The following is a 27013-nucleotide window of genomic DNA, read 5'->3' as shown; positions in this document are numbered from 1 at the left end:
CACTGGATGAGGGGTAGGAGTGGGAGATGTATAACAAGGAGCTCTAGGTAATTGATTCGGTGCCCCTGGTGATGAGGGGTTCACACTGTTTGTATCGTCATTTGGTAGAGATGTGCCTCCCAGCCTGCTTGAGAGGCATCCGATGTGATGGTGACTTGCAGAATGGGCCTAGGAAGGGACTGCCCTGCAGCAGGTTGTTGCTGTTTCACCACTTTAGAGAGAAATGGCCTCCAGGACTTACCAACACTAGATCTTTCCATTGACCATTCGCTTGTTACTACTCAGCTGAGCAGCAATGCTGAGGTGCAAATGTGGAGACAGGCTTGGGATACTATGGTGATACAGGAAACCATCATGACCAGCAAGCGCATACATTGGCTGAAAAAGAGAGAAGAGATGCTGGAAGGTTGGCACCATGTGGGTTTGATGTTAAGCATTGCTCATAGAAAGAGATGGATTTGAAGGGTTTGCAAGTGGGATTTGGTTACATTAATTGTGAAATAAATTAAGGCCGTGTAGGAGTGAAATGGTAGCTTTGGTTTCCAATAAGCATATTGCTTGTTTGAAATCTCGATCAGCCAATAGCTGGGGAAGGGGTAAACGTGAATATCCCTGAGGACCAAGATGGGCCTTAGGGAGTCATCCCTCTTGGAGATGAGGAAGTAGAGTAGACCTATTGCTCCGCTGGAGTCGGTGCAATGGCTATATGGACCATTTTTGGAGGAGCGCTTGGCTTGTACCTCTTCCTCTGGTCTCCTCTAAAGGTGTGGGTGCGGAATGGGATGTTGGGAGTGGGTGTGAGAACTTGTAGGCAGTAGCAGTGGCCAAGCACCGCTAACATCCACTAGTCTAATTTTATTTCTTGCCAGAGGGAGTCAATCCTGCTATCTTTCCCCAAAGTTGTGTGATCTGAAAGAGAGGGCAGTGCCTTTAGAGCCTGTCCTGTATAATTGGCTGCGAAAGGAGCCCCAAGGTGATTGAGATTGAAGAGCACCCAAGGCTTTAGCAGTGTCGGTGTCTGTCTGGATTTTCTCTAACATCAGATCAACCTGTAGGCCAAATATGCTCTCCTTCAAAGGGCAGGTTAAGCAAATGTTGCTGGACCTCCAGCTTGAAGCCTGAAATGCAGTGAGGTATGGCATCTGAAGACAACACTGGTGTTGACTGCCCTAGATGCACTGTTGGCCACGTTGAGGACAAAGCCGATGGTGGCACTGAATATTATTTTCCCTCCTTGCCCATTTCCTCCCTTCTCTTTTTGTATTTCTCCAGGAGATGCTTTACTAACCCTTCAATCTCATCCCACCGAGCCCGTTCATAGCAGGAAAGGAGGCCAACGGAGCTGGATATCCTCCAGTGGGTAGTGGCCCCTACTGCTACCCTTTTACCTGCAGTGTCCAGCCTCTCTCTCAACTTATCGAGAGAGGGAGAATCGCACTTGGCCTGAAGGAAAGTCTGCTTGCATTACGTGTGGACACACAAGGGAGTCAGGTAAAACAGGATTTCTGATGTGGGCCGAGTCGTTAGAAGGTTTGTACTTTTTCGCTACCCGTGGTGTTATTACCCTGGCCTTGACGGGCACCTTGAAGGTGTCTGGTGATGATCCGAACATGCCCTTCAACATTGATAGGAACTGGAAGGTTTTCTTCACCTAACAGAGTATTACCACAAGGGAACAGACTTTTTCATGGAGGACATGCATATCCACAAGCAGATCCACTTTTTGGAAGGTGGCCGATGTTGGGGCTGTCATCAGAGGATTACAGCTGCATGTTCTGGTGAGCCTACCTTCTTTCTCGTTAATATCCAAGGGATTTGTTATAAGTGGAAGGGGATGCAGGCCTTGCATGTAGTGTCAAAGTGGTCAGGGGCGATGCAGAGGCTGCACAGTTCATGGTTATCCGACCAGAAGGTATTTGGTGTGGCCCCAGGGACAGTATCAGAATGTCATCTGTTCCATAACACTCTAAAATGGAGTCAGTGTGCATGTGCATTGCCAACTAAGGAAGGAGTCACAGTGCATTTTGTGCCTCGAAAGACTTTAATTGAAGAAACAAAACTTGCAAACGTCTAAGCCCAACTAGATGGCACGAGTATGCAGCGTATGTGTACCTACAGGAAAACATGCTACGAGCATATATATGTGTGTGTGTGTGTATATATATAGATACATACACACATATATATACATAGATACATACACACATATATATATATACATACACACACCTATATATATCCAAGGATACAAAGTTCATAATGCGCTCTCAGGAAAAAGGCAAGGACCCGATGGTAAATGTTGCAGTTTTAATTACACAACGCGTTTCAGCTAAACAGCCTTGTTCACGTGTAACACACCATAAACACAAACCGGCATTTAAATAAAGTTCAAAATTGAAAAATTACACCAAAACTGAGGTAGGACTGGTACATGAGTTTAGCAGACATCTTGGAGTGGTGAATGATAGCATAAGGTTGATTCACGGTAAAACAATATGTAAATTCCAAATGTAAGGCATGTAAATTCATGTAAAATACATTGTATCATTTGCCATCATCAGTTCAGTATTAATTGCATAGTCAAAGTTAAAAAATTCAACCAATTATGTCTTGTAGATCCAGGAATATGCAAGAAAAATTAAATAAGACTACACATATATATATATATATACACACACATCTACATATACACACACACACATATATATACATCTACATATGCACACACATATACACCCACACATATCTATATATAAACATACACACATATACATATATATATATATACACATGCACCTATATATATACATACCCACACACATATACATACACACATGTATATACATACACACACATATATATACACATACATACACATATATATACACATACATACACACATATATATACACATACATACACACATATATATATACACATACACATATATACACACATACACATATATACATACACACACTATATATATATATACATACACACACTATATATACATACACACACTATATATATATATACATACACACACTATATATACACATACACACACTATATATATATATATACATACACACACTATATATATACATACACACACTATATCTATACATACACACACTATATCTATACATACACACACTATATATATACACATACACACACTATATATATATACATACACACACTATATATATATACATACACACACTATATATATATATATATATATATATATATATATATATACACACACACGCACACATATACCTACATGCACACATACATATATACATACTCACACACATATATATATATACACATACACGCACACACATATACATACACACACATACACGCGCACACACAAAAGCACACACACACATTTATATATATACGCACACATTTATATATATATATACACGCACACACATACGCACACACACGTGTGTGTGCTTATATACATGTGTGTATGCGTATATATATGGACACCCATATATACATTCACGCATGCACACACACACGAACGAACACACATATATATACATACACGCACACACATATAGATACACGCACACACACACATATATATATATATACACGCACACACGTACATGTGCACACATATATACACATACAAATATATATGCACATACACATATATACGCACACATACATATATACGCACACATACATATATACACACACACTTTATAAATATATAAATAAATAAATAAATATATATACACACACACACTCTCAAAAGTCATAGGAACATCTTACCTGAATGCTGTCGTAGCAAGTTTTGTAGTTCTTTCTGGTGCAGTGCTCGAAGCTCTTTCTCTTCTTCGCTGCTTCTGATCAAATTGTTCCTAACTTCTCTCAGAGCTTCTTCTTTCTCTGTTCTCAGGTTTTCACAAACCACTTCCAGATGAGCAGAATGAATTTGTGTAAGACTAATGCGCTGGGCCTCCATCAGCAACATTACATCCGCCTAGCCGTGAAAACAACTATGGTTTAATAATGTATACTTGGAAATACACTTCTGGCTATAGAGACACATAATGGACCTAGATCAACAATAGGCATTTTACCAAGCCTGCGTAAGTGTGGTATGAAAGATACTAAGTCAACGTTTTTTGGTACAGATTCAATAAAAGAGCAGTAGATTCTCATTTCATATAGACCCTTAACAGAAGGTTAGAAAGGAAATGAGCAGAGCAAGCAGGCATATTTTAAAAGAAACACATTAGTGAAGGCTAACAAGGCTCAAGAGTGGCTGAAATTTAGACAGTGGAGGGTGAGCAAAAACCAAAACAAGGCACTCCCTGACATGTACACAGCTACTAGTGAATTTCAATTTATTACAGCTGAATTTTAATTACAGCTATTTTGTGCAAGGAACATATAAACAAGCATTTGCAATGCAATAGGTCTCGCAGCATTCAAGTTTGAGTTATTGGCATTGTATATGACAATGTGTTGCATGAATTCTTTTCCAAACTCTGTATTGGCTGGTGGTGTTTGTGCCCGGTGAAAGCGTGCACTGACGGATGGTGGTGTTTGTGCCCGGTGAAAGCGTGCACGAACAACTTATGGCGTCTGTGCCTGGTGAAAGTGTGCACTGACGGCTGGTGGTGTTTGTGCCTGGTGAAAGGGTGCACTGGTGGCTGGTGGTGTTTGTGCCCGGTGAAAGCGTGCACTGACGGCTGTTGGTGTTTGTGCCTGGTGAAAGGGTGCACTGGCGGCTGTTGGTGTTTGTGCCCGGTGAAAGCGTGCACTGACGGCTGGTGGTGTTTGTGCCTGGTGAAAGCGTGCACTGATGACTTATGGTGTCTGTGCCTGTTGAAAGTGTGTACTGACGGCCGGTGGTGGGTATGCCTGATGAAACCATGTACTGATGGCTAGTGGTGTGTGTGTGCCTGTTGAAAGTGTGCACTGATGGCTGATGGTGTGTGTGCATGGTGGAAAAGCGTGCACTGACATGTTTAGAAGTAAAGTGCGCCATACTGCGATTGCTACAATAGTTAATTGTGGATGTGCTAACCATTGATGCGTGCACTGATGGCTGGTGGTGTGTGTGTGCTTGTAGAAAATGTGCACTGATGGCTAATGGTGTGTGTGCCTGGTGGAAGTGTGCACTGCCAGCTAGTGGCGTGTGTGCCCGGTGAAAGCGTGCATTGACGGCTGATGGGGTGTGCCTGGTGAAAGTGTGCACTGACGGTTGGTGGTGTGTGTGTGCGCCTGGTGAAAGCGTGCACCGACGTCTGGTTCTGTGTGCGTGTGGTGGAAGCGTGCATTGATCGCTGGTGTTGTTTAAATAGCAACATACTTGGGTCCAGCATAAAGAGCACTCTTTTTAAACAGGCATTAAGAGTGAGACAGCACACAATGATCCAATGGTAATTACTAGTTGAAGGCAAATCGCATATAGAACATTAGGAACACTGCAATTCTTTACATTGATTCAGACGGTCCTTGCTGCATTCAGGACATTATCAAAAATCAGTGTGTTTCGTGAGAAGTAATACCTTACATCCTAAACAGCTGTTTTAACAGAATGTTCCCGACTTTAAAAAGAGAGATGACTAAAACATTGGCAGGGTGGCAGCATCCTGAATTTAGGTTGTATGAATGTTACTTTATTGTTTGACTGAAAGAAAAAAGCTCAACTATAATAAACTCCTAGCCAACGCTGCAACACCATTCTGCCAGCTAAGCAAGCCGAGTAAGAAGGGATGTGCGGACTTCACCCGAAGGTGTCAGAGCGAATTCACAATAGAAACAGAACTGATACATGAGAACATTACTAGTGAACAAAATACAAAGGCAAACGTTACATTACATGAGGCAAAAGTGACAATGATAACAAACCGTGCCTTACACAGTGTGTAAGGCACTTTTTGTTATCTTAGTCTAAGCCCGCCTGATTCTATGAAATGGCGGCGGGACGCGGGACAGGCCTTTATCCTTTTCTTTCACTTTCCGTTCCGCACTTCCGCCGCCGCGTATGCGCGTGCCGCGTGCGTGGGGGGCGTGGGCAGCAGGGCTGGCTGCTGCTGAGTGGTGGTGAGCAATGCCAGGCAGCCCCAGGGCACGCACAACATCATGCGGGCCAATAAGCAGTAAGCCCCTGTGCGTGGCATATGGGGCGCGGCAGGCGGCGCGCATAGCCAAAGAAGAAGACAAGAGAAGAACAACGAAAACTACGAACTTAACTGCCTTCCAAGTCCAAGACAAAGCAGCCAGGCGGCCAGGCCCGCCCACGCTGAGCTGCCCTGTCCGATTTCCGAATCCGAGTCCGAAGACCAAAGTAAGTCACTCAGAGTCTGTCACTCCGTCTCCGTCACCGACCGGCGGGGCAGGGCTGCTGCTGGCTGCCTGCCTCCAGGCCTGCTGCGTGCACTAATTAGTTGCTTTCCTGTCGCGCATTTGCCTGCTTCTTATTTATGTCCCAACTTGTCACTCGTGTTTGTCCCTCCTATAGAACATGCTTTCTCGCTTCTGTACTTCTTTGCTCCCGGGGCCGCACTCAGTGTTGCTCTCTGTTCTTGCCTGTGTGCCGCTTCCCTCCATATTGGGTTCGCCCTTGCACTCAACCAGCCCCCCAACCCCTGTTGCTTCCTCGCCTGCTCCATTTGCCCTCGGCTGCTGCTGAAGCAAGCAAGCAGGCAAGCCTATATTATAATAGTTACAGTGCGCAACGCACGCCAGGGACGGATGGTAACGGGCCCCGGCCTATAAACATTAATTATGGTGCCGTGGTGCGCACGCCCTACCGGCCTGGCCTGAGCCTTTTTAAAATTAATTAAATAGTTGGTAGTGGTACGCACTGGAGCCGGGCCGGGTCTTCATAATTAAAATGGTGCACGGGAGTGGCGGCGCGCAGAGTAGTGCTATTTTTATTTTGTATAGTGGTCATTTTCCTGCAGTTTTGCTCTTTTAGACTACTGTAAATAAAATGCGCTTTTATCAGCCAACGTAACGGTGATGCATTGGTCTTGTTAAGATGAATAGCTAAAATACTAGATTGTTATTCCATCATGTTTTTAAATGTTCAGCATCACATGCTTACTTTCGTGAGCTTTCTATGTACTTATGACATATGCATCATCGTTATAGTTGCTTCAGTCAAGGAAAAAATGCGTGTCTCTGCATCAGATGTTTGGTGATTAGCAGCTGTCCTAAGCAGGTGTTACAAAAGGAACCTTACATTATTAATCTAGTATGTTTGCACTCCGGAATTTTTCAAGCTAGCTCAGTTGGTTGATGCACCTGTTACAATGATGCAACTGCAACCTAATGGCCACTAGTTTGGAATCAAAGCAAGTTCGGCTCAGCATTTCATCCTTCTCATGCTGAGAAGATGAGCACCATGCCTCGAAATTGTTTGAACACCTTCTGGGGCCTAATCCATTTTTAAAATAAAACGTGTTCTAGCATCACTTCGTAATGGACATACACAGGTGATATTCACGTGGCTCCTTGCTCGTAGTGGGGAGTAGAATCAGGCCAAGCCCCTCTCCTGTGATAACAAAAACAACACTCGCAGGCAACAAAATACACATAAATGAGAGAGCTGGACCAAAAGCAGCAGAGTGCGGATCATCCTTCTCTTGCTCTGTCAGGGTAAGCTGCTGTCTGCTGAGCTACAAATGGGATCACATCTGAAAAGAACCCACCCGAGAGAGGAAGTGTAAACAAACACAGCGCGGTGTAATTTAGATTGATTATTGCAGTGGATTCTCGTGGATCGAAGCGCTCTCTTGTAGTGGGCTCAGGTGCACCAATTATCCCTAGACACCTGCGACTGACCTCTGTCTTTTGGGGTCATGAGACGATGAGAGAGAGGCAATGTGACCTGTCATCACTCAAAGATCTCTAAGCAGTTGCAAGACCTGGCATCCTTGACGTGTTTTCCTCTGTCTTTTTGCTCTACCACCTGTATTTTTGATGTTATGCTGGACTTCTTTTTTGCTGTTTTATGTACTCCGTACACTTTACCACTGCTAATCAGTGCTCAAGTGCAAATGCTACCTCTGTCATTTTTAATTCTGCTGGGTTCTCCATAATTTGCATATTTGATTTACTGGTAAGTCCCTAGTAAAGTGCACTGTGTGTGCCCAAGGCCTGTAAATCAAATGCATCTAGTGCGCCTGCAGCAGTGATTGTGCCAACCATATAAGCACCCCTGTAAACGTGTCTCCAGCCTACCATTGCAGTGCCTTTGAGTACAGTTTTAAACTGCCAAGTCGACCTGGCAAGTGCAGTCTCTTGCCAGGCCCTAAGCCTCCCTTTTACTACATGTTGGACACCCCTAAGGTAGGCCCAAGACACTCCCAGGGGCAGGGTGCAGTGTATGTTAAAGGTGGGACATGTGTAGGTATGTATTACATGTCATGATAGTGAAATACTGCTAATTTCGTTCTTCACTATTGTCAGGACTAGCTCGCCAATAGGATATTATTGGAGCTGCCTTGTATGTTTGCTGACTGGGAACACATTTTAAACCTAGATTGAGGACAGATTCCTCATCCCTTGTCAATACTTTCGTGGATAAATTGACTACTGTCGATGGTGGGATTTCTATTATTTGTAAAAGTTTCTGCGCGCGGGGCGCTGTAGAGTGCGGGGCGCTGTAGAGTGCGGGGCGCTGCGTTGCACTGTAGAGTGCGGGACGCTGCGGTGCGCTGTAGAGTGCGGGGCGCTGTAGAGTGCGGGGCACTGCGGGGCGCTGTAGAGTGCGGGGCGCTGTAGAGTGCAGGGCGCTGTAGAGTGCGCTGTAGAGTGCGGGGCGCTGTAGAGTGCGGGGCGCTGTAGAGTGCGGGGCGCTGTAGAGTGCGTGGCGCTGTAGAGTGCGGGGCGCTGCGGGGCGCTGTAGAGCGCGGGGCGCTGTAGAGTGCATGGCGCTGCGGGGCGCTGAGAGCGTGGTGCGCTGTAGAGTGTGTGCGCTGTAGAGCGCAGGGCGCTGTAGAGTGCGGGGCGCTGTAGAGTATGGGGCGCTGCGGTGCGCTGTAGAGTGCGGTGAGCTGCGGGGCGCTGTAGAGTGCGGGGCGCTGTAGAGTGCGGGGCGCTGTAGAGTGCGGGGCGCTGTAGAGTGCGGGGCGCTGTAGAGTGCAGGGCGCTGCGGGGCGCTGTAGAGTGCAGGGCGCTGCGGGGCGCTGTAGAGTGCAGGGCGCTGCGTGGCGCTGTGGAGTGCGTGGCGCTGTAGAATGCGGGGCGCTGTAGAGTGCGGGCGCTGTAGAGTGCGGGGCGCTGTAGAGTGCGGGGCGCAGTGCGTGGCGCTGTGGAGTGTGTGGCGCTGTAGAGTGCGTGGCGCTGTAGAGTGCGGGGCGCTGTAGAGTGCGTGGCGCTGTAGAGTGCGAGGCGCTGTAGAGTGCGGGCGCTGTAGAGTGCGGGGCGCTGTAGAGTGCGGGGCGCTGTAGAGTGCGGGGCGCTGTAGAGTGTGGGGCGCTGTAGAGTGTGGGGCGCTGTAGAGTGTGGGGCGCTGTAGAGTGTGGGGCGCTGTAGAGTGCGGGGCGCTGTAGAGTGCGGGGCGCTGTAGAGTGCGGGGCGCTGTAGAGTGCGCTGTAGAGTGCGGTGCGCTGTAGAGTGCGCTGTAGAGTGCGGTGCGCTGTAGAGTGCGGTGCGCTGTAGAGTGCGGTGCGCTGTAGAGTGCGGGCGCTGTGGGGCGCTGTAGAGTGCAGGGCGCTGCAGAGCGTGGGGCGCTGTAGAGTGCGGGGCGCTGTAGAGTGCTGTAGAGTGCATTGCGCTGTAGAGCGCGTTGCGCTGTAGAGCGCGTTGCGCTGTAGAGTGCGGGGCGCTGTAGAGTATGGGGCGCTGCGGTGCGCTGTAGAGTGCGCTGCGGTGCGCTGCGGGCGCTGTAGAGTGCAGTGCGCTGTAGAGCACGGTGTAGAGTGCGGAGCGCTGTAGAGTGTGGAGCGCTGTAGAGTGCGGGGTGCTGTAGAGTGCGGGGCGCTGTAGAGTGCGGGGCGCTGTAGAGTGCGGGGCGCTGTAGAGCGCTGTCGAGTGCGGGGCGCTGTAGAATGCGGGGCGCTGTCGAGTGCGAGGCGCTGTAGAGTGCGGGGCGCTGTAGAGTGCGGGGCGCTGTAGAGTGCGGGGCGCTGTAGAGTGCGGGGCGCTGTAGAGTGCGGGGCGCTGCGGGGCGCTGCGGGGCGCTGTAGAGTGCGGGGCGCTGTCGAGCCCGGGGCGCTGTAGAGTGCAGGGCGCTGCGGGGCGCTGTAGAGTGCGGGGCGCTGTAGAGTGCGGGGCGCTGTAGAGTGCGGTGCGCTGTAGAGTGCGGGGCGCTGTAGAGTGCGGGGCGCTGTCGAGTGCGGGGCGCTGTAGAGTGCGGGGCGCTGTAGAATGCGGGGCGCTGCAGGGCGCTGTAGAGTGCAGGGCGATGTAGAGTGCGGGGCGCTGTAGAGTGCTGTAGAGTGCGTTGCGCTGTAGAGTGTGTTGCGCTGTAGAGCGCGTTGCCCTGTAGAGTGCGGGGCGCTGTAGAGTATGGGGCGCTGTGGTGCGCTGTAGGCTGCGGTGCGGGCGCTGTAGAGTGCAGTGCGCTGTAGAGCGCGGTGTAGAGTGCGGAGCGCTGTAGAGTGCGGGGCGCTGTAGAGTGCGGGGCGCTGTAGAGTGCGGGGCGCTGTAGAGTGCGGGGCGCTGTAGAGCGCTGTCGAGTGCGGGGCGCTGTAGAATGCGGGGCGCTGTAGAATGCGGGGCGCTGTAGAGTGCGGGGCGCTGTAGAGTGCGGGGCGCTGTAGAGTGCGGGGCGCTGTAGAGTGTGGGGCGCTGTAGAGCACGGGGCGTTGTAGAGCGCGGGGCGCTGTCGAGCCCGGGGCGCTGTAGAGTGCAGGGCGCTGCGGGGCGCTGTAGTGCGTGGGGCGCTGTAGAGCGCGGGGCGCTGTAGAGTGCGGGGTGCTGTAGAGTGCTCCACTCTGCACTCTGAAGCTCCACTCTGAAGCTCAGCTCCACTCCGAAGCTCCACTCCGAATCTGCACTCTGAATCTGCACTCTGAATCTGCACTCTGAATCTCCACTCTGAAGCTCCACTCTGAAGCTCCACTCTGAAGCTCCACTCTGAAGCTCCACTCTGAAGCTCCACTCTGAAGCTCCACTCTGAAGCTCCACTCTCCACTCTGAATCTCCACTCTGAATCTCCACTCTCCACTCTGAAGCTCCACTCTGAAGCTCCACTCTGAAGCTCCACTCCACTCTGAAGCTCCACTCCGAATCTGCACTCTGCACTCCGAAGCTCCACTCTGAAGCTCCACTCTGAAGCTCCACTCTGAAGCTCCACTCTGAAGCTCCACTCTGAAGCTCCACTCTGAAGCTCCACTCTGAAGCTCCACTCTGCACTCCGAAGCTCCACTCTGAAGCTCCACTCTGAAGCTCCACTCTGAAGCTCCACTCTGAAGCTCCACTTTTAAGTCCCACTCTGCACTCTGAAGCTCCACTCTGAAGCTCCACTCTGCACTCTGAAGCTCCACTCTGAAGCTCCACTCTGCACTCTGAAGCTCCACTCTGAAGCTCCACTCTGAAGCTCCACTCTGAAGCTCCACTCTGAAGCTCCACTCTGAAGCTTCCACTCTGCACTCTGAAGCTCCACTCTGAAGCTCCACTCTGAAGCTCCACTCTGAAGCTCCACTCTGAAGCTCCACTCTGCACTCTGAAGCTCCACTCTGAAGCTCCACTCTGCACTCTGAAGCTCCACTCTGAAGCTCCACTCTGCACTCTGAAGCTCCACTCTGAAGCTCCACTCTGAAGCTCCACTCTGAAGCTCCACTCTGAAGCTCCACTCTGCACTCTGAAGCTCCACTCTGAAGCTCCACTCTGCACCACTCTGAAGCTCCACTCCACTCTGAAGCTCCACTCCGAAGCTCCACTCCGAAGCTCACTCTGAAGCTCCACTCTGAAGCTCCACTCCGAAGCTCCACTCCTGAAGCTCCACTCTGAAGCTCCACTCTGAATCTGCACTCTGAAGCTCCACTCTGAAGCTCCACTCTGAAGCTCCACTCTGAAGCTCCACTCTGAAGCTCCACTCTGAAGCTCCACTCTGAAGCTCCACTCTGAAGCTCCACTCTGAAGCTCCACTTGAGCTCACTCTGAAGCTCCACTCTGAAGCTCCACTCTGAAGCTCCACTCTGAAGCTCCACTCTGAAGCTCCACTCTGAAGCTCCACCATCTGAAAGCTCCCACTCTGAAGCTCCACTCCTGAGCTCCACTCTGTAAGGCTCCACTCTGAAGCTCCACTCTGAAGCTCCACGTCTGAAGCTCACTCTGAAGCTCCACTCTGAAGCTCCACTCTGAGGTCCACTCTGAAGCTCCACTCTGAAAGGCTCAGCTCCACTCTGAAGCTCCACTCTGAAGCTCCACTCTGAAGCTCCACTCTGAAGCTCCACTCTGCACTCTGAAGCTCCACTCTGAAGCTCCACTCTGCACTCTGAAGCTCCACTCTGAAGCTCCCACCTTGCACTCTGAAGCTCCACTCTGAAGCTCCACTCTGAAGCTCCACTCTGAAGCTCCACTCTGAAGCTCCACTCTGCACTCTGAAGCTCCACTCTGAAGCTCAGCTCCACTCTGAAGCTCCACTCTGAAGCTCCACTCTGAAGCTCCACTCTGCACTCTGAAGCTCCACTCTGAAGCTCCACTCTGCACTCTGAAGCTCCACTCTGAAGCTCCACTCTGAAGCTCCACTCTGAAGCTCCACTCTGAAGCTCCACTCTGAAGCTCCACTCTGAAGCTCCACTCTGAAGCTCCACTCTGCACTCTGAAGCTCCACTCTGAAGCTCCACTCTGAAGCTCCACTCTGAAGCTCCACTCTGAAGCTCCACTCTGAAGCTCCACTCTGAAGCTCCACTCTGAAGCTCCACTCTGCACTCCGAAGCTCCACTCCGAAGCTCCACTCCGAAGCTCCACTCTGAAGCTCCACTCTGAAGCTCCACTCTGAAGCTCCACTCTGAAGCTCCACTCTGAAGCTCCACTCTGAAGCTCCACTCTGAAGCTCCACTCTGAAGCTCCACTCTGCACTCCGAAGCTCCACTCCGAAGCTCCACTCCGAAGCTCCACTCTGAAGCTCCACTCTGAAGCTCCACTCTGAAGCTCCACTCTGAAGCTCCACTCTGAAGCTCCACTCTGCACTCTGAAGCTCCACTCTGAAGCTCCACTCTGCACTCTGAAGCTCCACTCTGAAGCTCCACTCTGCACTCTGAAGCTCCACTCTGAAGCTCCACTCTGAAGCTCCACTCTGAAGCTCCACTCTGAAGCTCCACTCTGAAGCTCCACTCTGCACTCTGAAGCTCCACTCTGAAGCTCCACTCTGAAGCTCCACTCTGAAGCTCCACTCTGAAGCTCCACTCTGCACTCTGAAGCTCCACTCTGAAGCTCCACTCTGCACTCTGAAGCTCCACTCTGAAGCTCCACTCTGCACTCTGAAGCTCCACTCTGAAGCTCCACTCCACTCTGAAGCTCCACTCCGAAGCTCCACTCCGAAGCTCCACTCTGAAGCTCCACTCTGAATCTGCACTCTGAAGCTCCACTCTGAAGCTCCACTCTGAAGCTCCACTCTGAAGCTCCACTCTGAAGCTCCACTCTGAAGCTCCACTCTGAAGCTCCACTCTGAAGCTCCACTCTGAAGCTCCACTCTGAAGCTCCACTCTGAAGCTCCACTCTGAAGCTCCACTCTGCACTCTGAAGCTCCGCTCTGAAGCTCCACTCTGAAGCTCCACTCTGAAGCTCCACTCTGAAGCTCCACTCTGAAGCTCCACTCTGAAGCTCCACTCTGAAGCTCCACTCTGCACTCTGAAGCTCCACTCTGAAGCTCCACTCTGCACTCTGAAGCTCCACTCTGAAGCTCCACTCTGCACTCTGAAGCTCCACTCTGAAGCTCCACTCTGCACTCTGAAGCTCCACTCTGAAGCTCAGCTCCACTCCGAAGCTCCACTCCGAATCTGCACTCTGAATCTGCACTCTGAATCTGCACTCTGAATCTCCACTCTGAAGCTCCACTCTGAAGCTCCACTCTGAAGCTCCACTCTGAAGCTCCACTCTGAAGCTCCACTCTGAAGCTCCACTCTGAAGCTCCACTCTGAAGCTCCACTCTGAAGCTCCACTCTGAAGCTCCACTCTCCACTCTGAATCTCCACTCTGAATCTCCACTCTCCACTCTGAAGCTCCACTCTGAAGCTCCACTCTGAAGCTCCACTCCACTCTGAAGCTCCACTCCGAATCTGCACTCTGCACTCCGAAGCTCCACTCTGAAGCTCCACTCTGAAGCTCCACTCTGAAGCTCCACTCTGAAGCTCCACTCTGAAGCTCCACTCTGAAGCTCCACTCTGAAGCTCCACTCTGAAGCTCCACTCTGCACTCCGAAGCTCCACTCTGAAGCTCCACTCTGAAGCTCCACTCTGAAGCTCCACTCTGAAGCTCCACTCTGCACTCAGAAGCTCCACTCTGAAGCTCCACTCTGCACTCTGAAGCTCCACTCTGAAGCTCCACTCTGCACTCTGAAGCTCCACTCTGAAGCTCCACTCTGCACTCTGAAGCTCCACTCTGAAGCTCCACTCTGCACTCTGAAGCTCCACTCTGAAGCTCCACTCTGAAGCTCCACTCTGAAGCTCCACTCTGAAGCTCCACTCTGAAGCTCCACTCTGCACTCTGAAGCTCCACTCTGAAGCTCCACTCTGAAGCTCCACTCTGAAGCTCCACTCTGAAGCTCCACTCTGAAGCTCCACTCTGCACTCCGAAGCTCCACTCTGAAGCTCCACTCTGAAGCTCCACTCTGCACTCTGAAGCTCCACTCTGAAGCTCCACTCTGCACTCTGAAGCTCCACTCTGAAGCTCCACTCTGCACTCTGAAGCTCCACTCTGAAGCTCCACTCTGCACTCTGAAGCTCCACTCTGAAGCTCCACTCTGAAGCTCCACTCTGAAGCTCCACTCTGAAGCTCCACTCTGAAGCTCCACTCTGCACTCTGAAGCTCCACTCTGAAGCTCCACTCTGAAGCTCCACTCTGAAGCTCCACTCTGAAGCTCCACTCTGAAGCTCCACTCTGAAGCTCCACTCTGAAGCTCCACTCTGCACTCTGAAGCTCCACTCTGCACTCTGAAGCTCCACTCTGCACTCTGAAGCTCCACTCTGAAGCTCCACTCTGAAGCTCCACTCTGAAGCTCCACTCTGAAGCTCCACTCTGAAGCTCCACTCTGAAGCTCCACTCTGCACTCTGAAGCTCCACTCTGCACTCTGAAGCTCCACTCTGAAGCTCCACTCTGAAGCTCCACTCTGAAGCTCCACTCTGAAGCTCCACTCTGAAGCTCCACTCTGAAGCTCCACTCTGAAGCTCCACTCTGCACTCTGAAGCTCCACTCTGAAGCTCCACTCTGAAGCTCCACTCTGCACTCTGAAGCTCCACTCTGAAGCTCCACTCTGCACTCTGAAGCTCCACTCTGAAGCTCCACTCTGAAGCTCCACTCGGAAGCTCCACTCGGAAGCTCCACTCGGAAGCTCCACTCGGAAGCTCCACTCGGAAGGGGCAAAGATCGGAGCATCACGGAACTAAAACAAATATAAACAAGGGCTGTGAGTTACTCTGCGCATGCGCGGGGGCAAGCCTGTTCATTCCAAGCCAGCCTCAGCCAGCCTCGGGAAAAACGAAAGTAATAAAAAAGCGAAACTGACACTGCCACTGCAGACAATGCTGCGCGCTCCCGAGGTGAAATCCGGCACTGAAAACGCTCGTAACACTTTGGTGTCCACTCTCCTAAAAACGGATCACATTAGTTGTCGAGCTGACAGCATTCATGCTTCGCATGAATGCTAACGTCAGCTCGACCTAAAAAATTAGGATGGAGCCAAACCCCAAACTTCTGGACTTACTACTTTATTTGATATTTCTTAAAACAATTTCTTTAGTATTGTCCTCAAAATATGAAGAATTTTCCAAAAACTTTTAAATGAAATGATAAAAACAATAAAATGTTGTAGGGTGGGTGGAGCCCCAGATTGAAGCCCTGTTCATTTGCACAACAGTGTGCTCGGAAATGCCTGTAGTCCACTGAGACACCAGAGAATCCCCAAAACAGAGGGGCTCTTCTGGAGCCATTTCTGAGTGGGGACCACTGCGAAAACCTAGCAGCGGCTCCTGCAACCCTCCCAGACTGCTAATCGTAGGCATGTTCTGTGCACAAACCCGGCGTTAGTAGTGGTGGCGTCCTTCCCTTCCCAATGCTTGACTTCAGGTACAATGAGGGGGTAGCTCCAGCTGATATGGTGGATGAGGGACAAGAGGGCAAAGTGAAAACAATAGGAGCCACTGGGCTGAACTAGGCCGGAGCGGGACCAGCACAGAGAAATAAGGCATGAGCAAGCGAGCAGAGTACCGGGGAAGTCTTAACACCCGTCAGGCAGGGAATTGTCCACAATTATCAGTGCTGTGGAAGGCGGCATTGAAATGGGACCCAAAATGTGGTGGACTTGCAATTCAGAGCAATATTGGAGCCAGAATATGGCAAATCCCATGGGAAGGGACAGCATGGTGGACAGCAGCAACACATGCCAGGCGAATGCCATGGAGGACTTCTTTGAGACACGAGGGAGAGCAAAATAAGGAACAAGCTGAGCCTGTTGGAAACGTCGCCTTTCCTGCAGGCGAGAAGATCCATTTACAATTAATCCAGGGCTCTGTACACTGACCTGATTGCCACCAGGAGCACTTTAGAACTAGCAGCGAAGGCCATCAAGGGAAAACCGAAAACCCTGTCAGCGCAGGTGCAATCTGTGGAGCAGGAAGAGATGTATCAGAGACACCAGGTCCAGGACCTGGAGAGACAACTAGAGGAGACTGGTGAAGCAATGGAGAGGATGGCCACCTTCAGAGACTGCCCAACTGAGGGACTCGCCATGAGATTTGACCATCAGAATAATATCAGAGTTGGACAATGCTTCGGGTTCTTGGGCTCCTTAGTCACATTACAGAGAAATCACTCACAGCAGAGATGGAAGAGGTGCTAAGGGTTCTCCTGGGAGAACACAAGATGACGGAGCCACATTTGTTCAAAACTGCTCACTGAATTCCCTTCAAAAACAGTGGAGACACACTAAAGAAGGGGGTACAATAATGGGGATTTAATCTATGGACTGTTCAGGGAAAATACTTAATGAAGCAGCAAGGCAGAAAACCGTGAAGTTGGGGTGAATGCAGACATCTTTATTTTTGTTCCACTGACCTGAGTGTACTATCCCTTTTCAGGAAATGAGCACTCTTAGAATTCCGCAAAGCCCACAAAGCCCACAGAGCTTCGCATGGAACATCTTAGAAAGAAGTACCAGTTAAAAAAAATAGAGATTGCCAAGGTGTTCTTGGATGGCCTGAGCTCCGTGGCTAGCTCATAAATCAATGATCAAGACGATCAATATGGAAGTCCTTGCGGGGAATTGTGGGTCTGAGAAAAAAAGGTGGGCAGGGGTACTTTCGGGAGGAGGTGTGGGGGGCAGGGAGATTTGTTGGCAGGCTTAGAAGAGACTTGCTCTAGGTTATGCACAATAATAATCTTTGTTTATGTCACCCTTTTCTGCTCCATTGGGCCTACCTGCAGTGAATAAAGTGGTAATATAAAAGCGGATTTAATATTTTGTAAACTTGCACACTATGGCTCTATGATCAGGCATGTTGCTGCTGACAGTACAAGACAGTGTAAAGTGTCCATCTAAATTTCCTGCAGTTGTGTTTACTCAATAAAAAGATTGCAAGCAAAAACAACAGGGAAATGCATTCTTAAAAAACACAAAGCATGAGTCAGAACAAGAATGCAATTTTAGGGAAACCTCTGAAGATGAATTTATGTTGAGTTCACAAACAGGAATCCATGGGCAGTGGCGCTAATAGTTTGGCACTTAGTGCCGTAAGATGGGGTGAAGACATTTCAAGGCCTTGATGATCAAACACTTTATGTATATAGTAGTGTGGACGCTTCTTTTTAAACTTGGTAATGAGTACAAAGTCAGATATTAAACTACTAGTCTATCTCAATGGTACATTTTACACAGTCTTTCGCCTTAGAATGAGTAGCAGAGTTAAAAAAAATGTATGACAGACCGCCAATGCCTAATTGACTTTGCTCCAGGCTGCTTGAGGAGGGTCTGGCGGACCCAGGAGTCGGTGTTTGACCTCATGATCACAGGCTCATATATCTGGGGTCCACTCAGCCTTTCACCCTGCCAAGGTCGATAAAATGAATGCCACTGAGTTGGGTAGAAAACATCTGTTATTTATAGGCAAGATGTCCCAGCAGGTGAGAGGGCCCTTCACAAATACACGTTATGTTACTTACATAAACCTTCCAAGGGTTTTTGAACTCATTGGTCCTTCCTTAAAAACGTGAACCTGCCAAAATAGGATTTTCAGGAATACATTCTGCAGGAGATAATTCTCAAACATTCCTTTGCTATTATTACCATATTTGATTCCGTTTACACTTGTCAAATATTTTGCGTGTAAAAGTGAAACACACAAAATTGACAACATTTGGCAATGTACTGATAAAATAAACAATGGGATTATGTGGAACAAAGACTATTATGAATTCTAATCAGCTTCTATCCTGTTCTGCATTCTTAAAGAGTCAGACTCTCGAGAATAATCTTCAATACAGCACTATTTGGACATTAAAATCAGCAGTGACTAGGTTTGCAGAGGACCGCAAATCGTAACATCTGACTGGGTGGTGAAAATTGAACATTTAGTCAGAGCTGAATTACGGAAAACCAACAACAAGTGTCATGACTAATGGTTTTACAGATTGTCTGTAACAAAGGAATGATGCATTAGGTCAGTTTCAGTATTTGTTTACAGATGTCTATATATTTTGGCTACATACAAAACATTACAGTCGATTGCCCCTGTATAGCATTCCTTTTATTGGCTGAATAAAAGTGTTGATTACTGGCAGAATTTTATTGATTTTGTAAGCAATTATTAGTAGCTAGGGACCTTTTTACTGCACCACCTGTAGTATCTGCAGGGTACATAAACTTGCTGCTCACATCTATAGACCAGCTACCAAATGGCCTAAGATTAGAGATATTACTTTTTTCTTTTTACATTAAAGAGGCAACATAAGCAAAGAGTAACGAAGATTAATAGGAAAATCAATCAGGCGCACAATATCCATCCAAGGAACACGTACAATGAGGAATGCATCCAAAGTAAGTATATACAGCAGTAGTCAAGACTGGAGTATATACTTACTCTGGACGAGTTCCTCGTTGCCGAACACAGCTTGGCGAACTGGTCTATCTGCTGAGTTTCATTATTGCGAACATCATTTTCATACTCATTATAAGTCGAGATCATTATTCTGCATAAGTGTATCTTGGATGGTTGCTAGAACTCACTACATTTACCCTATTTGGACTTTATTTGAACTGGATTGTGAACTGAGGAGGCCTGTGATTGGGCGAAACGAGTTGCCTGCCCTCCTGTATACATTGAAGAAGAATATAAAGGATAAAGAAAATTGCTTGACCATTATTGTGCACCTGATTGTCTTACTAATCTTCCTCACTTATGTTGCCTCTCTAATGTTAAAAAAAGTCATTTTATTGATTTTTGCTTTGCATAGTATAAGATACATTTTGTATTAAACAATACTAGAATAGGAACACAATACATTATCATTGTTGAAAAAAAGAGAATGAGTTGTTCTTTCAGGCTGCTGAGAACATAATACACCTCTTGAAAGGAGACCAAATTAAAAGCGAGGGAACATAGTTAGTAAAAAAATATATATATCATAAACATGTTTACTTAATGGATGTGTTGACTCCTTTTGACATACCTGTTCAGACTTTAGTATATCGAGCTGCTGCTGAAGTTCATCCGTTCTCTGCTGTGCACTAAGAACTAGCAGTGACTGATGTGATAGTTTCTCAGTCGCCTGATGCAACTGATCCAACAGAGACTGATTTTCTTCAATAAGTTTACTATGTACTTGTTTGTCTTTATTTGTGGTCAATAACACATGAAGGGACCTATCTAAACCAGAAATTTCTTCCTCATTGTTTTTTACTACTGTACCTGCAAAAATCTGTGAGCTTACATTGGAAATAAAGAGGTTGGTTGAAGTTTTTTCTTTCTCTCTAATGATGTCATGGTCGCATGCTTTTTGGCGCTCTAACATATTGTGACTGCTCCCTTCCAGTTCTTTATATCTCGCCAGCATGCTTTCTTTCTCCTGTTTTAAAAATGAGACTTTCTCATTCAATTGAACAATTTCAGTGTGTTTTAGGTTCAACTGCTCAGTTACATTTGAAAGCCTTACTGACAGTTCTAGTTTCTCACGCTGAGCGATCTCAAGTTTTTCCATTAATTCCGTTGTGTCCTTTTCAACAACAACTCCGCCATCAGTGTTATCAGCACTAAAAGCTGGGCTGTCTTTAAGGTCTTCAAGCACAATTTTCTCTACTTCCAACACTGCGTCTTGGTTTTTCTGCAAACGTTTCAGATCTTCATTAAGGGCTTTCAGCTTGGATTCATATTCTGCTTCCTGCTTAATTTTACTCAGTTCTAGATCAGTCTTTACTTTTATAAGGCACGCATATTCTTCTTTCAACTCCTGGTAGTTGACTTCAAAATTTTTCTCGGCGAAGGAAAATGTGTTCCTTTGTCGCTTGATCTCCTCTTTAAGCTGAATGTCTTGTTTTCGGAGTTGTTCGTTTTCAACAGTAAGCTTTTCTATCTCTTTTAAGAATGTAATATTATTGTCACTAGAGAAAACACTTCCAATTGAAGTTAATGGTTCTTTCCTAGTTTCCAAAATATCTTGTTTTTGATTCTCTCTTAATTTCATGTTTTCATCTTCCAGAAGTCTATTGTGCATCTTTAGCTCTGTACACTTTTCATTGAATTGTTCTTCTTGATCCTTTAGCTCCTTCTCGAGCAGCTCAAATTTAAGCTGAAGCTCCTGTACTTCTTCCTCTAGAGAACCCTTTTCTTTTTCTCCTTTTCTAAGAATCTCTATCTCCTTCTGAAGTTCAAGTATTTGAAAGGACATTTCTTCAGATTTGGAATTCACAGTGGATTGCTGAAAATCATTTAGTTTTGAAATCTCAAACATTAATTGATTCTGTTTAGTTATTAGGGAGTCATTTTCATACTGCATAGCATTCATTTGTTTCTGTACACTATCTAGTTGATGATTATACTGCCCAGCCAAGTTATCTTTTAGGGTTTCAATATTCTTTTTGTGCTCTATTTCTAAATCCTCCCTAAGCTTAGACAGCTCTTCTTCATGACTAAATAAAAGCTGTGTTCGTAGTCTCTCTAATTCAGCTTCCTGAGACTCCGCCATTCTGTCCAAAACAGCATCTTTCTCCCTTTCCATCATCTCCAGTTTAATTTTATAATTAGTAACCTCTGCCTCATGTTTTGATTCCAATTCTTTGATGAACTCAGATGCTGAAGCAATCTGAGCCTTTAGATCGTCAATTGTATCCTGGAATTTGCCTGCTTCACTAAGTTTACCTTCTTTGTCAGCGATATTCTCTTTTGCTCTACGAATTTGCTCCCTCGAGTACTCCAGCTCCTGGAGAAGGTCGTCAATCTTTATCTGCAAAGAAACCTTTTCAGAAGACACCGTTTCAAGTTGCTGTGACAATTCTTGTGTAATTTTATCTGTTTGAAAATTAGCGTCTTGCAGTTTTACATTTAGTTCATTAATTGCAGCATTCATTATATGAACTTGTTCCTCATTTAGGGCTTCGCTTGATGAATATTCCAAACTTGTTCGTTTCTCCTCTTCTCCACGTTGGGCTATCATTTTACTAATTTCCAGTGAATGCTGATTGACCAGTTCTTGCTTCATCTGGACAATCTGCTGTCCATACATCTCATCTAATTCTGCTCGAAGCTGTTCCAGCTTTTTCTGCATTTCCATTTCATTTTTTTGTGTCATCTCAATTTCTGCCAGACTGCCTTTATGATATTGTTTCTGAAGTGCTTCAACAGAACCCATTAGCTGCTTTATTTCCTCTGAAGACTGTCTTTCCTTTTGTTTGGAATTAGTTAGTTCTACTGTAAGATTGTAGGTCTCTTGGTTTTTTAGAGTTATCTGTTCTTTTAATTCCTCTAGAGACCTGTTAGCGGCTAACAGACTTTCTTTAAGCTGAAAGGCATTATTTTCTTCTATTGTCAATGTTCTTTTTAATCCTTCAATAATTTCATCTCTTTCTAGCAGTTCCTTTTTGTAGCGGTTTTCAACTTCATTTGAGCGCTCCACCTACAAAGGTAACAAAAGATTTTAAATCACTTTAACATACTTCAAAAAATAGTCAGTCATAACTATGATAAAGGTTAACAAGTCAATCTGATTGTCTTAAAATATATTGTTTATTCGAATTGAATTACTTTTCGAGTTACTTTACGAGTTAGTTTTGAGGTAAAATAAATAATTGGCCCAGTCAACTCAAGAGTTACATTACTCCATGCTGACATGAAACTAACAATTACAGGTGGCTCTATTACATGTTGTTGGTGCAGATATGAACCCAATGTCATCAATACATTTCCAACGTTTTAGAAAATTCCAAGTAAATGGTGGCAAATTATATCAGAATGAACCTCCCATCTTGAGATGAGCACTGTATGCTTGAGGGCCATGCCTATTCCTTTCTGTGCTCCCTGAGATAGCAGGCCCAAGCATGTAAATCGGCTCACGTTCAAATTAATAAAACAGACCACCAGAAAAGTAAGTAGCTAGGACATGAGCAAAATACAATGGTAATCTCATCAAAAATACTATTAGATGAAAACAATTTATATCACCAATACGCAAATAAATGAAGCATCGCTTACACCCAGCTGCCTTATGACTCCTAATTGTTTTGGAAAATATTGTAAACTGGAGCAATGTTTTAAGGACTCTCACGGTCTAACATGATCAGCACCCCTCCATTACTGCTGCAGCGACCAACATCATAAGGGATATGTCACTGCTACCTAGACTTTAGAGAACTCCCTTAACCTGCTCCTGATGATACCAGGGAACATCTTTTTTACAGCTTATCAGTCAGGATGGAAGAGGAACCTGTGAAGTATGAACAGGACTACTATAAGGCAGTGTGCACCAGAAACATTCATCATACTTTTTCTGTCCAGGAACACTGACAATTAAAACAAAAGGTTGTGGGCAGGTCCTGCATGCTGGAATATCTTTTTAATGGACATTTCATTGTAAGACTAGCTCTAAATTTGGCAAATGCTGAAAGAACAAAAATAAAATTGTGAAAAATGGTGTTCTTTCTTTTAGGATTGCACAGCACTTTCTGATGGGCACAGAAGAATACAGTAGTTACCACAGACGTTAAGACCACAGAACTAAGCAGTGTTTTGCTGCAACTGATGCCTTTCTTCAACGCATAGGATCTATCTCAGCATATTGTTTTAAGAAACATGTGAGCCATATTTTGCTTTTCCTGTTTTTTCACTGCTCTGTATGCCATGGAATGTGAATTACAACAGTACACTATTGAAACTGGAGCAAATTTGGAGTTACCTACTGACACATTAATACAATTTTGGTTTTACAGTGTTGTTTTTTTATTAACAAAAAAGCTCATGTCTTGTTGAAATATTTCTAAATGATGCCCTTGTAGTAAATGGCAGTGGATAAGTGCCTTTCCCATTTTCATCAACACAATACAAATAATTATTTGTTTCAGTTCATACAAAATGTATTATACTCTTTTCTAAACAGAAGCCATATTTTTGGGTGATCATATTTCCTCCATACTCAGTGTTTATCCTTTTAAGGGCAGCTGCAGTCCCCTCTACTGCAATCACATCCCCGGAAACATACCTGCATGGATCATGAGGTATTTAACAGCCCGTTTTATGCTGTCAGATGTTCTTGGTGACCTGAGCTTTTGTGAGAGAATAAATTGTCTTAATATCAGTGGCAGCTATCGATTTAAAGACCTGGTGAGAATAGGGGAAATGAACAAATCCTGTGGTACCTCATGCGCCTACATGCCAGAATTTCTCACGTGTTGGTTAAACACACACCATTGCCCAAAAATGCCTTTTACAATACTAGCCGAGACTAAATCTGAAAATCAGGTGTACTGGGGTTACTGTACAGTATAATAACCTGCTCTGTGCAGGTAGTCCTACACTTACTGAGTTAGTTCATTGCTGATGTTGTGATTGTTTTCCAACCAAAATTGAATATCTGGCTTTTTCATGAGGGGGAGTAGTAGGTTTAGCAGCAGTTACAAGAAAAATAATTATGGTGCGCATTTAGAACCCCAATATCTCTTAAGTAATATATCTGAAAATCTAGAGGTTACAAGGCCAGTTACAACTTTAACCAATGAGAAAGCATCTTTGCAAAATATCTTAAACTTAGCATAACTCCACTATAAATAAATACTATCAACAGTCCCACAACATAGCTTGGGAAACCCAGGAAACATCCATCTCAGCCTATTTGGGGTTGGGATACAAATGGCAGGATTGAATTTACAGATTATAAACAAGGAATCTTAGAAGTTAAGAACCTTGATGTTTATAATACCAACCCTTGGCTGAAGCATGTTAAAAATTGGTTCCATCGGATAGGCCTTGCTCACTTCTGGGATGATCCAGCGTGCTTGAGATAAAGATGCAAGGTTCTGGTCAAGGCAAGATTTTGGTTTTATATAACACATAATTACCTAAACGATCAGCCATGTGGATCCATTACACGTAGCTTTCTTGATTTTAAGGACTCTCCACTTTTTGAAGATTTCTTAAATGAGATTCAACCACCCCTTGCAAAAAGCTTGTACTTAAAATTTAGATACGGTATACTTAAATCAAATTCAGTACTAGCTAGATGGGATAAGTCAATAGGGAAAACAAAAAGTGCAAATTGTACATGTTGTCAGTTAAATCAAAGAGAGGAGGACAACCACATATTGTTCTTTTGCACTGTCTGTGATCTAGCAAGGAGAAGATGGATCAAACCTTTGTGCAAAGCTCTAGGTATACGATCATACCTGGAAGCTTATAGGATCATTAAAACAGACACAGGTCGCCTCACAGTATTTTGTGTCAGTAGATTCCTATTGAGTGTTAGTTACACCCGCAAATACTTGGCCCTTGATTTGTAGATACAAAATGGGTGCACTTTGCATGTAGGTAAGGTTGTCCTGATCTTGGCGGGTGGTGGTACTATTTAAAATATTTGTTTTATAGTTACTTACTGTTTAATATAATCTTTTTCTTTTTCATGCTTATTTTAATCTGGATGATTTTATCATATTAATTGATGAATTGTATATTTTCTGCTTCCCACTGGTATGTTGTATCCACTGTGTAAAATGTATTATTGTTGCTTATGCATCTTTTATGGCCGAATGAGCCGAAATAAAGATTAAATGATGATGATGATGATGATGAAATGGCAGGATTTAGGCAATCCTGTTTTCAGTGGTTATCTTCTGTGGATTTCAGTGGTGTTTTCTCAGTGTGTTACAAACCTTTTGGAATCAGTGCTTATCAGTGTTCATTCTCAATTAGCTATTGCTAGCTTCCTAACCCGCACAACAGACAAAAATGGTGCTTTTCCAGTGTATACAAAGGATGTTGATTTTGTTGCAGTGATTGCTATTAAGCACATATTGAATTTAATGGGGAAGTAATACAGGGTATGTAGTGTCTTCCCACTGGTAGTGTGTCCAATGAACTTGTGTCAGACTACTTTAAGCATAGAAAGTCTGTGTATTGCACAGTCAAGTATAACTCACATCTCATTACCCTCTTTCACATCTCATCATACCAGGGCTCAGTCTGTTTTATACGTCTGTTAATGGAATTTAAACATAGGAGTGCTATATTTAAATGGTTTAATAAACAAATTCCCGAACACAGTTTGGAGTCATTCACCTACTCCTATACACTAAATAAGGTCAACCCTGCCAATACCATAGTACCTTGTGAAACCTTTACATTTTGAACTGCGCTAGCTTAGTTTGTAGCCCTGCATTCTAAGTCACCTGAAACTTGATGCTTTAAGCATGCTCACCACTGCTTTTCTGCATTATTTGACTGACTAAATTTAGGCGCTGCTGTTCTTGTATGGACATTCATAGCTCCCATATGTCCCCATGGCAAATGTCTCAATTTAAGTCAGTCCTGACCCTTTAACAGGTATCAAATTAAATTCTGGGACTCAAGGACTCAAAAGCCCCAGCAGCAAAGCGTAGTTGGTAAAAAGCCAGGATTGGCTGAAGGTAGCACACATAGCAATGGGACACCTTGGGGCTGTGAATTTTGTCAGTGAGGGGAAAGTCCTGTTGTCACCTTTTCAGCACTATCCCACAGCACACTTTTTACAGGTACCTGCTACTAGAACTTGCACTACATTTTTAAAGCCTGAGGTGTGTGGCAGTTGATTTGCTACCAATAATGACTTGTTATAAAAAGGGGCTGATGTATCAAAGGATTTACCCAATCTGTGTCTGTGGCTAAATGTGATAGTGCATAGTGGCCAAGATTCTTCTGAGCCAACCATTTTTCCAATCAGTGAAAGAATTAAACATTGCCAAAAAATCAAATAGGATTTAAAAGTTTCCATATTCTTTTTAACAGAACAAAGTTTTTAGATTAGACGTAAATATGTTTCAAACCCTGCACCTTTAATCCAAACATACAAACCAGGAGGAAACAAGGGGAAAGAACAACAATATTTTATTGAAAAACAAAAACAAAACTCAAGCAGAATAACCTTAGACCAGTCTTTTTTGCTGCTACTTTGTATTACAAAGTTACATTGTGTTGGCACCTTAAGGCCTTAAGGAAGAAATTTTAAAAGTCACTTTTCTTTTTTATATGGCATTTTAGTTTGTGGGTGTACAGGTGTTTATCGTTTACATCAATGAGGGCTATTAGTTATTTGTTAGGGTTTTATCAGTTATTGTAGGTTAAACCTAAAACAGAATAGCGTACATATATTATAGGCATTCTCCTGAATTTGCATATATTGGGT

The 27013-nt window shown here is 45.6% G+C and overlaps 1 protein-coding gene across 1 annotated transcript in view; it reads right to left on the bottom strand.

Annotated features, from left to right (window-relative positions):
• The window catches only part of LOC144784158 (A-kinase anchor protein 9-like), a 574985-nt gene that overhangs the window by 246203 nt on the left and 301769 nt on the right, over window positions 1-27013 (bottom strand). The window contains exons 7-8 of the mRNA XM_078662830.1: window positions 19826-22264; window positions 3802-4012 (exon numbers count right to left, since the gene is read on the bottom strand). Coding sequence (XP_078518956.1) covers window positions 3802-4012; window positions 19826-22264 — 2650 coding nt within the window. The remainder of the gene's footprint in view (window positions 1-3801; window positions 4013-19825; window positions 22265-27013) is intronic.

Source organism: Lissotriton helveticus, chromosome 10, assembly GCF_964261635.1.
Source record: "Lissotriton helveticus chromosome 10, aLisHel1.1, whole genome shotgun sequence".
NCBI classification, from domain to species: Eukaryota; Metazoa; Chordata; class Amphibia; order Caudata; family Salamandridae; genus Lissotriton; species Lissotriton helveticus.
The sequence above is the reverse complement of the archived record's forward strand: the minus strand, read 5'-3'. Positions and strand labels throughout refer to the sequence as shown.